The 15,856-nt window shown below is 43.2% G+C and overlaps 1 protein-coding gene across 1 annotated transcript; it reads left to right on the forward strand.

Annotated features, from left to right (window-relative positions):
* Nucleotides 1-9,284: 9,284 nt before the first annotated feature.
* perm1 (PPARGC1 and ESRR induced regulator, muscle 1) lies at nt 9,285-11,872 on the forward strand. Its single transcript, XM_061810887.1, has 4 exons — nt 9,285-9,381; nt 10,614-11,087; nt 11,378-11,494; nt 11,757-11,872. Exons 1-4 carry the CDS (start codon nt 9,285-9,287, stop codon nt 11,870-11,872), a joined length of 804 nt encoding a protein of 267 aa, XP_061666871.1.
* Nucleotides 11,873-15,856: the final 3,984 nt, after the last annotated feature.

Consider the following 15,856-nt stretch of genomic DNA (forward strand, 5'->3'; position numbering starts at 1 on the left):
TTTTTTAGCTCGCCCCAAGCGGCTTGAAAAGTAACATTTTCAAAATATTGCTTTCTTTTGGTTCCCTAAGTATACAATTAGGAAATGTGTTGAGAAATGCAAAGTACAACACCGGCATGCACTGCCTGATTATTGTACAGAGTGAATAGGTTGGACGGAGATTTTGGCCACTGACGACATTGATAAGGACGACCTCTGACCGTTGGCTTTTTTTTTGCGCCCCATTAAACACAAGCGAACACATCAACCAATGCTACTTAATCACCTCTCTGTTCTGGCAACCAACAAGTAAATAAGCTCCTTGGCTCTTTTCTTTCGTTCTCCATTTGGCCTCCAGCATCACACAAGTGAAGAGTCTCTTTCCTTGGAGTGCTGGACTCCCCCCAAGAGCTCGACGAGCACTCATCAGTGAGGGACTGTATTGTTGTACAAATGCTTTTGCCTCCATGCAAATTCTTCCTCACTCTTTGCGAGCAGAAGCCAACAGTGACTGAGTGGTCGTGTTAATTGAGTTGCCTTTCAGCGCTTCTGGAGCGCCACGGAAAAGAAGCTAATACCACCTGTGTCAGCAAAAGGAAGTGCCATTCGTGTCGGAAGCGGCATTTCATTAACAAAGCTGGCGCCACAATCAACTAATCTGCAGTTTACCTCACCATTGAGGCCCAATTGTCTGTTCTGGATGAACCAGTGCACAAAGTGTTATTGGAGAGACAGTGGCTAATCCGCACCAAAAAGAAGCAGCATGCTGGATGTAATTGAAGGCCGTTGAACCACAAACAGGTGAAACAGTGTTTGTTTCTTGACTTGAGAGAGAATGCCTTTGCCCTCGAACAGTCATTCTTCCCGGCTGCGATGCAGACGACACCCGACAGCTGAGTCACATCAAGAGGCCAACCACGGCACTTCACAGAAAGGTATCCATTGTACAAGCACTGAAGTATCTGCCTTTACAGGCAATTGATGACAAAGTTGCAAAGTTACGGCATGAAATACGGGCTCATTTCCATATTGGTCCCATTACAGCCAAACAAATCCTTGACAATATGAAAGTTTGCCTGATAAGAGATGTCATATTTTCTCCATGTATTATTTTAGTCTCAGCTGGACCCCAACCAGGCGTGGGATATTCTGTACTTCTATCTAGTGCAACTGTACATTTTTAAACATTGTTGATACTGCTCCAGAAGTGTCTTCAAATGAACCCGACTACTTTTTAATAGGTTAAGGTGAGTTAGTTTGCCCATGTGGGATAATGGGAGCCGTAAAATGTGTTATAAATAAGAATAACTTTGCGGATTCTTTTCTTCTTTTTTGTCCATTACAGTCTCCTTGCACTGTTTGTCCAAGAGTGTTTGTGTGCGTTGCTATTTAAAAGATGAGTGACATCACCACACCATGATTGGTCATTGCACTTCCTACTGATCGCCATGTACTCGATAACTTGTTTGACCCGGACTCAAGGAAGGAAGCCGTCGTTGGGTTTGCAGCAGAGGGATCGTCGCGCCTTTGTTTTGCAATAACTTATTAACCTGTCAAGTTCATTAAGAGAAGAATGACGGGTCTCACTGCTCGCTGGATGTTTAACCCAAAGTCAACAGGAGTACGTCGGCACAGAGGAATGGGTGCGCATTCTAAAGGAAGAAACAGCAAACCTAAAGAAAATTTAACCAAATCATAACAAAATCTTTAAGGGAGTCATATGCATATTTGCAAACAACTGTATGAGTGTTGTTTGCGTTTACATTTTGCAATGTCCCATCAAAAAGCACCTAAGGTAGCCTACATGACTCACCGTTGTGGCCTTCCTGTGTGGAGTTTCCACGGTCTTCCAGGGTTTTTGTTGGGTGCTTATTCACAAACATGCAAGTGAGGTTAATTAAAGGCATTTAATTGTCCAGAGGTTTAGGCACGACTGGTACTTTGTCCCTCTACTTCCTGCAATTGCCCGGGCGACCAGTGCAAGGCATACCTCCCTTCTTGCCCAAAGTCAGCTGGAACCACAATGAGAACATGGATAGATGGCACAGTGTCCTGCCTTTTGGGGGCTTGAGCGATTTAAATGTGGAAAGCCTCAGGCTGGCTTTAAATCACAATTAAGTGAGTGCTTGTCACACTCCAGCAGTTACTGATGATTTAATGTAGCCTAGCCGTTAAAAAGTTTTAGCTTCTCGTTTCAGATGTTGAGGGTACTAGGTCTGCTGCGACGGAGAGGCCGCGCGTCACGGGTCAACATGCACCTCGGGCCCAGGCGTGACACCATGTCACACATCTTCGAGTCGCGCTTGGACTGCCTTACAATCGCTACCAATGTTCTACTTCAAGGGAGGAAGTGGGGAAAATGGGCTGAATTGTTTTGCCCGTGTCAGCAGTCAGGCTGCCTCAAGGCCATAGATGGCGGAAGGAATCTGAAGCCCCCCTCCGCCGGGCTAATAATACTCTGCCACTATGCATCTAATGTGAAACGATGCGGTTGTGTCCCTGATGATGACGTGGAAGGAAGCAGCGGAGGCGGGAAGACTGGCCTCAGCACGTGCTGCGCGAGCTTCTACACAATGAAGCAATCTGTTCCGAATCACACTAATATTCCATTAAAAACAAAAATAATCAGCAATACTGACTTGTCGATGTCATATGTATCTGGTTAAATTTAAATCTTTTTTAGTGCGTGGACTGAATTAATCAATGAACCCTATTGAATAGAATTTCTGTGTGTTCTCCCACACTTGCTTAGGTTTGCTCAGGGTACTCCGGCTTCATTCCAAATTCCAAAAACATACTTCTTTGCTTATCTGGGAGCTCAAATTTTTCCTTGGTTGTGAGTGTGAATGGTGCCCTGTGATTGGCTGGTGACCACCTGTGGCCATTCATCAGCTGGGATACGTCTATAGTGGATGGATGGGCATTTGACACAACATGAACAAAATATCACATATATGTGAACTTAAAAATTCATCATCAGAGTCCGAAACGCACGCAGTGACGACTACCAGATTTTTTCCATTTTTGAAAACTGAACAGAACTGTGAGACCAACACTCTACAGCTGCACCACCGTGTCGCTGGGAACAATCCAGTATCCATATATAAAACCTCACTTTGGGTGCCACACTGTGTGGTATCAGCTATGCCAGTGGCATTGGGAAAAAAATTGAGGTACTTCCTGAAGCAGTCAATCACAGGGGACGCATTGATAACAATCATTCGTACCTGTTGACAATTTAGAGTTCCTGGTCCTCTTCTGAATACAATTAAATCTGAATTTGGTAAACTTGAGCTTGACAAAACGGTTTGGCTGAGTGATCCCTCAACCAGTTAGAGAATGGAATAAAACACAGTGGCCATTGGAAGATGCGCAGTCAGAGGTTGCACTCGTTTGAACTGTTAAAACAGACAAGCGTAGAATAGTCCAAAAGGTGTTGGAAAAATAAAGGACTAAGATTCAGGCTGGACCAAATAGTCCTATTGTGAAGAGTGAATTCTTCTGGAGCGCTTTTCAATGTGTTTGGATAGGTGAAGTATATCTTATTGCAACTGACAGCGGGCTCCAATCATACCCAATCACAAGGCATATTGGAAGAATAAAAGCATGCTCACTCACCTATGGACGATTGAAAGTCTTCAAGGAACAATAAAATGCAGGTTTGGAGAATGTGGAAAGAAGCCAAAGTAACCGGGGAGAAAATGCAAACTCTACACAAGAAGGATGAAGCCAAAGATTCAAACCCCAAACCGCAGGACTGCGAGGCTGATGGTCTAACTACTTGTGTTTGGCATCAGGCCCACTGAAAAATAAAGGTTGTTAGGCGCCATCAAGTGGAGTATTGTGAGCAATGCGCTTGGTGCGAAGTATTTGGAGTGTTCATAAAATTGCACCTTGTCTGGCAGTGCAGCTCAATTCTTGGGTTGCAATCACGTGATAAAAATGCGCCCTCAATCGAATCGCCGACATTTCTACAGACAAGCCAGGCGTTGCAGGCGACACCACCATGGCAACGTCTACAGACCCATATGTAAACGGCGAGTGGCGGATGTTTTCTGCCTACTTTCATTCACTCGATGATTTCGCCAAAGCTAGATATGTACATTAGCTCAAACTCTGTGAAGATAGCTACCCGTATACTCTCCAAAACGACGTACTTTCAAAGGATCTGAAAGACTTCCCTGAAGTAGAATATCCGGACGCGAGAAATGCAACTGCTTACCGTTCACAAAATGATCAGAACAGACTTTCAAATAACCATTTGCCTTGTGTACTCGAGCTTCGTTCAGATCTGCACGTCGTATATTTACAAGCCACTTTTGTTGCCATTTTTTTTAATAACTCCATTCTATCTTCTTCCTTCATGCAATCTAATAATTGGAACACGCAAAAATTGATTCCCAATGTCTCTGTTTCCGCGATTTCCACAACAACAAAAATCTGACATGATGAAAATGGACAGCTGACTGCTTGTCAGAAAAAATGGTGGTCAAGTACCCGTATGGACAAACGTGACATCACGTGCAACCCAGCGATTGTTCGAGGAGTTGAACTCGAAAATGTGCAACGGTTGTGTAGTCAGTGTCTGTTAAACTGTAGACAAACACACATATGTTACCGTGCACCTGATGCACTCTCACCATTGTTGAGAGGGCTGGAGGCACACTTGGTGGCAGGCCTGTTAAAACAGGAACCAATTATCAAGTGTAATGACCCAAACAGCGCCATCAAGATACAGGTGTTACTACAAATTGTTTAGTTTCTCATGAACGTTAAATAAATGCTGCAATCTACCACCTGCAGCACCCAATATTTTTTACTTACCAGTTTATCATTAGACCTTGAGCAAGAACTAATTGAAGTGAATGAGAAATGTACATCGGAGGGGTGGGGGGGGGGGGGGAGATTGAACCCTGGTCCTCAGAAATCTGAGAAAGACACGCTAACGTGTTGCGGCACCGTGCCGACTACAGTAAATAATGTAACCAAAATATTGCAAACACGTCTCAGTATGGAGCGATGTGCTACACCTCTGTTTAAAATAAACAAACAAGCAAGCACAAAATTTCCTTTTCTGACACTGTCAATCAAAACTAGGTAATGTAATTTTACTGTACATTCATTTCTTTAAATATGTGTACCAAAACACATTAAACGGGAGTATGCAGTACATGGTCGAATACAGCAAGTTCACCCACAAAGATCTAAATCAAGTTGTGCTATTTGTGCATTACATTACAGCATGCGTGCATTTGTTAATCCATTGATGGCTACAATGAAGCAAAGTACAGTATGCAACCAAGCAAGGACGCTTGCATGACGATGTGGTCCAAACATCATCTATGTCACTGCTTACTGGTTCCGAGTGTACATCTTTACTGGGTGCTGTTTTATTTCCTCCAAATTTCAATTAGGGGCACTGTAGCGTGAGCTGAATGCAATCCAAAATCCAAGAACTGACTAGTAAGAGCCGAATCCTGTTGATTGAAACAGAAGCCCACCGGTGTCAAAACCGCCCCAGGTGCTTCGGCCCCACAAGCCTTTGCTTGTCTCCCTTTAAAGCAACCGGTGAATCGGGCGTTCTCTCTTGCGCACACAGTCCAATGGGGATTGTTCCAATGAGAAGCTCGGGTTTCTCCTAAATACCTGTAATGATGACAGTTGGGCAAATAAATGTTGCAGTGTGTACAAGTACAAGTGTGAAGTATTAGTGTGATGCAAAATACACAAAGAACATAGCAAATCATTTGCATTTTAGTCTTTACTGAACAAAGAACTATTTATGATCAGAACGGACTACCATGAGGTCGGTGAACCATGTGATTTCTCCCAACAGATCAGTGGGGGGAGAGGGTTGGGGGGGTTGAAACTGCGTCATAATCATGAAAAGAGTGCATGCCATCAATTTTATGTCCCACGTAGCCGCCTTAAGGTCACGGGTGCGCCGGAGCTGGCTCCCTGGTGTCTGGACTCATCACCGGCCAGTCGCAGACAAGATGCGTGATGTATAGTTTTTATTAAATATATCATTACGATGATGTTGAATCATGGAAATAAAAATATATATATGTCATAAAAAGGAGCAAAAGAATTTTCTACAGCAATTGTGGGGTTATGGAGTCCTTAATTAATGAATTTATTCATGAATTAAACTTTTTTCTTGATAACTTACGTCCAGTCATGATTGAATAAAACCAATAAGCACAATTAAAGACAATGCTTGGGATAGAATTGTAAAAATTGCAAATTGTTCACCAAATCCAATGTGGATAATTAAAAGGATTCATTGCGGATAACCCAAGGGAACTGGCTATGATGAATCAATACATCCTGGTGCAATTAAGGCCCATTAGGTGTAACTAAGTAAACTTTACCAGCTAATAATGAGATCAGTGCAGGATAAGTTAGCGCCGTATCTTTTCGTGGCAGTTACATTATGACAGCAGCGATGGGCCCCCACAATCACATTGTCTTCACTGATAGCTGTCAGCAAAGGCTCAAATCTTGCCTTTAGTTTGATAGCTGGAATTTTAACTGACAGCCCCGTTTATTTATACCACCCAGATTTTATTTTCTTTTCTTTTTCACAGCAAAGGGCCGGCTAAACAGAGCTTCAGCGCTTCAGCTGTTGTGGAGGTTTTTGCCTTGCTCAAGGGCTCCTCAAAAGTAGTCATGAAGCAGACAAACATTACCTGTAGTCACCATTTTCTTTTTGTCAAAAGTGTGACTCAAATGGTGGACCCTCGTGGAGACTACTTGAATTTAATGAAATACGGGAAGTCACTCGCAAAACACGAAAATGAAAATACACAATGTGCCTTTCTGTATTTGATCAAAGAAAAAAACCAAAGTGATTTAAATCCAGAAAAAGTGAAAAATCATGTCTTCTAATTAGTTTTATCATACAGAGGTTGGCCATAAAAGTCATAGTACTTGAAACAGTAAGTGTGAATAGTAGTAGCATTTCTAAGCTAAACATTTTAATTTGTCTTTGCCTTGGTATTCACGGCTCAAACCAACCTCCTGATCTTCCCCACTCCCCCTCCTCCACACACTCCACGCGAGTGAATTATGATCCAGTGTCGCAGCATGACATCACACCCGTGAGATGTCAGATGACTGAAACGCAGCTCTCAACTGATGAGCGACTTGACTTGACATAATGCCCGATAGTAATGTTCCTGTGAGGTGTGCAATAATCAGTCGATAAAGATTGTGAGATCATCGCAAACAGCATAGCACAAATCCTGCACAACAAGTTAAGCAGCTTCCCCAGTTTGGGATCTATTTCAAGTTGTGAAATCTTAGACGCCTCTGTTGGAGATGCAGGCGTGACGTGCATTACGTGATCACAAGCATTGCTCTATATTTATCAAATCATGAGGCTGGTTGTGACGCGTGCAAAAAGTAACACAGCTCAAGAAGTGCAACATGGTGCCGTCCACACTGCAGACCTTTTTGGACCTTCAGAACCTCGTGAGGATCCTAGCAGTGCAGGTAGGAAGTGTAAAAACGCAACACAATTTAAACTTAGTTTCTTGGTTTTCTTTATTTTCATGTATGCAATGCTTGCTATGACACAATACTTTAAGATATGGGATCTACTTGTTGTTGCATGATTACAATTGCAATATACTGTAGATGTTCTTTCTACGTTGTGTTTTCTCTGCTTTAAGATACATGACCTGATGCTGTATTTAAAAAATGCTGTAAAGAGCCTAATTTTAAAAATCATGCAGAAATGCAACTTTACTGACTGTCATTCAATTTTATTTAATGTATTTAAGTGTTTCTGGTTAGGCAGCACAGTGGCACACCTATAAAGCGTTGGCCGCACATTTCTGAGGGCTGGGGTTCAAATCCCAGCCCCACCTGTGTGGAGTCTGCATGTTCTCCCTGTGCCTGTGTGGGTTTTCTCCAGGCACTCCGGTTTCCTCCCACATCCCAAAAACATGCACTAATTGGAGACCCTAAATTGCCCGTAGGTGTGATTGTGAGTGCGACTGTTGTCTGTCTCCATGTGCCGTGGGATTGGCCGGCAACCAGTTCAGGGTGTACCCCGCCTTCTGCCAGTTGACACCTGTGATAGGCTCCAGCACAACCCTCGTAGGGATAAGTGCCTCAGAAGATGGATGGATGATGGACGGATGTGTGCATTAATATTTCTAGTTATAGAGGTTTTAACTTGTATCACCTTTAGTCTCTTTTCAGGTCTCATCGAGTCTCTTAAGTTTAAATGGAAGACTCAGAGTTCAGTGTGGAGATCTGCAACCGCAATTGGCAAGACTTTTTAGAAGTATGTGAAGAGTGTGATCTACGTCCTCCGTCGCTTGCCACAGCAGATGACTCCGGGCTGAGTGATGGTGATCATACAAACACCATGCTTGCAGAAAATCTCCATCGAACTGGACGCTACCCTGAGGCCGACTTCTTCCTGGACAACACGCCCGACCGCAAGGCCTTGGAGGTGGAGACCCAGCTCGGCAAACAAGTCACCGCTGGAATGGAGAGCATTTTGTCAGGCAGCGAGGAAGATGGTCACCTGCAATCGGTCAACACGTTCTTTAAAGGGATGGTGAACCGGCCAAATGTTGGAAAATGCAAAGAGTCAAAGCAAGAGGATGGGCTGTACAGAAATGGGATTGAAGCTAGGTACAAGTCACCCGCCAGAGATGAGACAAGAGTTACCATGGAGAACAACCTTGACGAAATGAACACCAAAGGCCAAGCCCAGCCTTTTTCTAATGCTGTTCTAGACGTGTCAGACTGCAGCTCACAGACCAATACTGGCAGGTCAGCGCATGGTGAATCATTTATTAGAGTCTGCACTGAGACCAGAACAAATGAGAGAACTCTTCATAAACCTGATGACTCACTCAACTTTTATAAGTCACATGGGGCCACAGCAAGCCTACCATCTTCATTACTGACCGCCATGAAAAGGAAGAGAAGAAAGAAGAGGTGGCTCGCTATGGTGTCAACCCAGAGTGGACATGACAGAAGGCCTGATGAGGAGGAGAGTCTAACTCCACTTTACCATGATATTAAGTTGCTCCCGGGTGGAGGTCCATGTCCATATGAAAGCAGGTACAACAGCAGCAAAGATAGTCAACATAATGACGATTTAATGTGTCTCCAGTGCTTTAATCCTCCAAGTTGTGAAGACCAATTCAGTATCGAAAACAGTAGAGCAGAAGTCCACGCTGCTTCTGAGAGACCACATTGGAATGATGATGATGATGATGATGATGATGATGATGATGATGATGATGATGATGATGACGATGACGATGATGACGATGACGATGACGATGATGATGATGTGGATGGCGGCCAACGTGACACTCAATCTGCTGCTAAGTCCGTCCTGGCTGCACAGACTTTACATTCTGGCCGAGGCAAGTACACAGCGTGTCAAAGATCAGCTGAGTCCCAGCAACAACTGGCAATGCAGGCTCACAATCTGGACCAATATAGCTATGAATTGAATGAACTCATACCGCTTGCGCAGAAGTCGACCTTTCCCAACACTGTAGTCCAGAAGCGTGAAACCACTGTCTCGCCAATTGATGAAATTGTAAGTAAAGTGACCTGTGAACAATCAACCTCGAATTTCATAAATTCAGCAGCTCATAAAAGTCACCTATCAGAAAGACTTTGCAGTTTAGCCCTTAAGGAAACAGAACATCATGTGGAACGTAATAAGTTGAATGATGAAGACAAGAAGAGAAGCTGTTTCGGAGGTCCTTTTTCCAATAACAACCAGAGAGAAACAAATCCAGTGTTGGCCATGTTTGAAGACACAAGGTCAGTCCTTTCACCTTCTAAGGAAAATATGACTGGTTCATGTTCATCTCCCAGTCCTCAAGATCCAGTTAATAGACATTGTTCAACCATGGCCACATATGAGGAAGGAGATCATAACAAACGACAATTGAGAAGCAATTTAAAGACTGACGATGAAGGTGTTCTCACAAAATCCTGTGAGCCTGACAAGGTGGCAGATTCAACACATCCAGTATTTGTTATGTCCTCTTTCTGGAGTGAAATGGAGAAGCTGACAATAAATGACATTATAGGCTTAAGGAGGACAAATAATGACAATCATTACAGTTTTTCCTCTCAGCCTGTTGAGTCCAAGCCACTGAAAACTGAAGACGTTCACTCAGATCCTGATTCCACTTCTTCAAAATTCAAAATACCATTGTGGAAGAGTGGACCTTTCGATGCGTATCCTGAGGAAGAGATGGTGACATCTTTCAGTAGTTCTCTGAGACATGGAAACTCACCAGACAGGCTGCGAAAGATATTGAAAAACGTTAGCGTGCACAATTTGCAAGCTCTGGATTCTCTGGAACCCAACAGTGAAGCAATGAAAGGTCAAATGTTACAAACTTTGGAGAAATTCCAACTGAAAAAAATAGACAGCCACCCACAGAGTTTAGCTTCAAAATACGGCTTCAGTTTCTCTCTCTCTGATATGTTTCATTATGTTTTGGGTGGAAAACAAACCCAATCAGCAACAGATGACATTAGCAACTTCAAAGCAGATGGCAATTCAGTCCCAGAAACTTATGATCATTTCTTTGCAGAGTTTGACATTAAAAATTTCTTCTCCCCTTTTGTCACAAAAGTGAAGCAAACAAAGTCGCTTCCAGTGAATTCTGGACAGACAAATCTGCACATCCCAGAAGCCTACGACTACTTCTTTGCATCCTCTTCTTCTGATGAGTCTGCAGAGGAGGAGGAGGGGGAGGAGGAAAGTTGTGGTAGAAAGAGGGTGGTCAGCAGGCTCAAGCAAAAATCAGATGCCACCAAACCTTTTGGAGACAATTATGATCATTTCTTTTGTGATAGCAGCTTGCGAGAGAATTTCTTTTGGACAGCGACATTCTCCTTCAGGAATGTTCGTCTCCATAGAGGGGCAGTTCGGAACAAGAGCTCAAGGTTTCAAAATGTGAAAAACGCACGTCCTTTTCCTGCCTTAGGACACATGGGCCCTCCTGATCCTGATCTGCTCGTTGAACAAAGGGAAAACAGGATTGCCAGACGGATATTGGCCGAACAACTAAGATATAAAGATATGCAAGTAGCTGTTCGAAATCCAAGTAAGCTCATACGTTTCTTTGCATTTAGTGATAACAGCAGGAATTTTATTTTAATGAGCCCTTTGCCATTCACCTTATTTGGTAGTTTAAGTGAGTGTTCCTGGTCAACTCAGTATGAGTTGATCTTTCCTCTTTTCCAATACAAAGTAACTACTCGTCTTGAAGTGCACATTCTCGCACTTTTTTCTTCCAACATATAAACGGGCTCTTATGCTCAATTGTTGCTGTACGAATGCCAATGATGCCGTCCATCTCCTCCACTGTGGAAAACGTTGTCACTTTGTTTACAGGGACAGATATTTCCCTGCTGCCTCTCAGACAATCAGATATGTGCCTGGTCTGTATTGCATTCGCTTCTTGGGTGCTGAAGACAGCAAACCCCCAAGTTGGAGACATGTGGAAGGCTAGTATGTATCTTAGCACATGTGATCACTGTCAAACATAACAACCGGTTTAAAAAAATTTTTTTTTTTAAAATTCCCACCTGAGTTTGGATTTGCCCATTTAGTTTATAGTTAAGCACTTGTCGTTTTTTAAGAAACTACCTGATTACCTGTACATTTTTATTAAACATTTCTACTTCATAAAAGCATGCTCGGTTATTATTGAAGTGCAGGTAGGATCATTGTAGTTATGTGCTGACATGCTTGTCGTTTGTCTTTCACACAGTTCTGCTGGCCAATGTAAGTGCTCTGTCAGCCATTCGATACCTGCGGAAAGATGTCAAGGTGGAGGTGCCCGATGGTCAGAAGAAAGAGCATCTGACCAATCTTAGTGGTACTTGATGGGCTCTATTTTTGGGAACAGAGTAAATCCTGTGCGGCGGGTGGCGCGGCTCTGGGCCAGGGGTCAGTGAGACCTATATTGGTAATTTTGTGGAGTATTCTGACATTCTGATATTCTTGTCAGTCTGTGGGAGTGTTTATAACTAACTTCAGTTACTGCCAATCAAAGCAGCCCCTCTCATTCCCTTTAAATGTGGTGCACTCATAGTCTTGCAAGGAGAGATGGCAGAATTCTTTATGCGTTAGAGGACGATGCGTAATTGCAAGGATATGTGCGTGCATGGAGCATTTGGCAATGCTCTGGCCATTATGTGGTAACAGTCTTGTGAGTGTGTTCCTATTTAATAATTAATGAGCTGGTAATAATTGCTGGAGACTTGAATTTCCAATATTTTACCAGACCAACGTAATCTAATGTTTGGGGTGTAGTTTGTAGTATTGTCTCTATGGTGCATATGTTAAATTTGAATTAAAATCATAGTCTTGACTTTCAGACGTTTTTCTGCCGAGAGGCCTGAAATCGGTCGTTCAAAATTTCTCGAGCTAACCTAGCGAAGATCTCCGCTTACCTCCCTGATCCTGAGCCAGCAGTGTCAACTTAACAAAATGGCTTGTTCTCACAAATGGGTGTTCAACAATGGAAACAACCATCTTAGCCAAGTACAGATCAAGCGGATCCAAAACTGGACAATGAAACAGCTGTCACAGGGGCCTTTTCTGGACACTCTTATGACAAAACAAAGGTGGTTTTTTTTTAATCAAATCCAAGATTTTTATACTAAGTCCATGTTACAAAGTCACATAATGGGGGTAGAAATGGCAAAAATATGGCACTTTTAAATCCAAGTTTGGTATATATGTGTGTCTTTACCCCACACAGATCCATACATACATAAATTTTCTTAGCCGGTTATCCTCACGAGGGTCGCTGAAGGGCTGGAGCCTATCCCAGCTGTCAACGGGCACAAGGCAGGGTACACCCTGAACTGGATGCCAGCCAATCGCAGCGCACATGGAGACAGACAACAGTTGCACTAGAGTGTCCAATTAATGTTGCATGTTTTTGGGATGTGGGAGGAAACCGGAATGCCCAGAGAAAACCCACGCAGGCACAGGGAGAACATGTAAACTCCACACAGGCCATGGGCCTCAGAACTTTGAGGCCAACACTGTCCCGCCCAGTCAGATTCACTTAAAGGTCAAGTGTCGTCAAACGGATGATTTTTGGTATATTATTAATGAAAAATCCACAGAAAATATGGTCCCATGTGTTTTTTCACCACAAAACATGATTTTGACGTATACAGCTTTTTGTAACTCCCGCCATGAAAATCCTGTCAGGGATTTATTTTCGAGAAGAAGCAGGAAGAGATGAAAAGGACAGCGGCACCCCCACGTAGACGTGTTTGTTTCCATTAGTTTTACCTCCGGGAAGGTAGCTTGTTGTTCCTTCGTGTAAGCCAAAATGCCGGCTCATTGCATTGATGGACATTGCTTGAACACTCGGGAGAATGGAATTACCCTTCATAAGTTTGAAAGAGAACCTGTTCGTTGTGAAAAATGGATTGCACGAGTGCAGAGGACGAGAGCTTCGTGGGTTCCCAATAACAGGTAGGTGTGAATACAGCTCAAAAAAAAAAACAATAGCTTGGGGCAGACCACGTAATAGGTCTCTCTCATAACGTAGCAAAAGATCCACGCATGAAATGTGTCGATGTCCACGTCGCCCAGCCAACAATGTCTCGATAGTGTTCATCGCGTACTGCGGCGACTACCCCTAAAAGCAACATAGCTCGCTCCAGCTCCTTCTAACTCAGCCACACTGGCAGAGGCACCGCGTTCGGTGGTCACAGTTTCTGCGAAGGCTGCGCGTCGGGCTTTGCAACGGGGGCGGCTCTGAAGAACCCAGCCGAGAATGTGTTACTCAGTCGCGCACGGATAAAGCCCCCCAGCTCGACTGCGAGCACCCCCCTAAAGCAGCACCGCGCGGCTCTGTCTTAAGCCACACCGGCCGGCTGCGATGAGCCACGATGGCTCATCTCCGCCGCGGGAGTGGATTGGACGGGATGCGTTTTGGCCATGATCAGATATCATCTGAATATGGCTTGAAACAACAGTGTAATATTGCCCTGAGGGCTCCAAACAATAGTGTAATCTTGCCCCGGCAACTTCACTCGGTTGTGTGGTGTTGTCCTTTTCGAAAAGACCTTCGGTGTCAGAAGGGGCGTCGGAAAAATGCGAATATCTCTGTCGTTCGGCTTTCATAGTAGCAGGCACTGCGCATTTTCAACGGCGGAAGTGACGATGACGTCAAGGACAGAGGATGGCTAATATGGCGACCACTTGGATGTCGAGGGGCACTCAATTGCGCAACTTTGTGCATGGATGACGCGCTCTCCGCTCACTTTTTTTTCCGTATAGACATTGAAGTGAATACTGATTTTTATTACAATATCTACTTTAGAATATTTATAGGGATGTCAGTCCCACTTTAAATTGCAATTACAGTTGTGGTCTACCTTGCACCAGGACTTGGATGTGGGCTGGACAGGTATGAGTTAGGATCAACTTTCTGCCACCAAATTGGGACTTCCATGCACAAACCCAAGGACACTCCCTTTGCTACACTAGAACATCCATTTTGGCACAGACCAGTCTGCTAAAATGGGCAAACTTGCACAAAAATCTGAATATGCCAGCATTTGCCCCCTCCCACCGATGCTTGCTGTCCCACATGTCTCTGAATAAGTCACCGCCTACTCCTAGTAATTCTTTCTTCCCTACTGAAGTTTCATTAAGACCCACCTTCATTTGTTAATATTTTATGAGGCGCTGTTGCCACGGCACAACCTTCAATCACAAGCTACATACCAAGCAGAAATATCTGATTTGGGGGAAAGCAAGGAGAAGGTAAAGACAGAGGTGTGTATCAAACTCATTTTCAAACTGGCTCAAGGGAATTCATATGCAAAAAAATAAATAAATAGATGAAAGTGAAACATTTTGCTTGAAGATCCACTGAATTCAAATACTGGAAGCCAGAAAAGCATCGGATGAATTCTGTTCTGTGCTTTGATTGACCTCCCTGCATTTTGGTTGTGGCATAGCGAAAGGTCAAATAATATGAAGAATAGATGCCACTTTGTACAGTTATAAATGATAACTAATTTGTTGACTGATGTACCAAAGATTTAATAAAGAATGAACAAAGAAGATTAAATTCATGTTGTTTTATGTCTTAGGGGAAAGTTTTTGTTTGTTTAACTGGAACATTTTTCAGAGATTTTGTACATTGAGCAAATAGCATGAGGTGAGTGGAGCGGATCTTGTCAGTACTAAGGAACATACATTTTGAAAATTCTCGTTTGTTATCCTTAAGTATTAAAGTATATGATATTTATTGCACCTGGATTCAGAAGCTAATCAAATGAGTGGAAATATCTTTTATGACCATGAAATATACACTTGGAAAATAATCAATTTCAATTTACTTCATTCGAGCATGTGCACCGGTTGTACATGTAAAATGTCCTTCACTAACATAAATTGTTTATTTTCAAACAAAATTTACCACAATCAAGTACTTTTGGGAACATACCTGCTAAAAATGCCTTTGTTCAAATCCAGCAAAAAGTCGTATACACTATATAAGCACGAGAGGGCAGCATAAGATCACGAAACAAGCAGAAAAACAATTGCGGGTAGCAGTTGGATGATTTTGAGTGTATGCTTAATTATAAGTGACTTCTCAATATTGCAATATTAGTAGGAATGAGCCAAGTAAATATTAGGTTTAGGTAGGTAGATGCAGAGCTGAATGAAGGTAGTGGTCTTTGTTAATTTAGGGTTTGAGCTAACTAACCCAAGTCGGTTCAGGTGGGCATCCATAAGATTCAAACCCTACCCGCAGCCGTCTACAATCGGTTTTAGGGTAAATAAAGTTCGATCGGTTGTTTTTCGAGGGGCATCAGCACAGCGGACGCT

This window comes from Syngnathoides biaculeatus, chromosome 2 (genome assembly GCF_019802595.1).
Source record: "Syngnathoides biaculeatus isolate LvHL_M chromosome 2, ASM1980259v1, whole genome shotgun sequence".
Taxonomy (NCBI): Eukaryota; Metazoa; Chordata; class Actinopteri; order Syngnathiformes; family Syngnathidae; genus Syngnathoides; species Syngnathoides biaculeatus.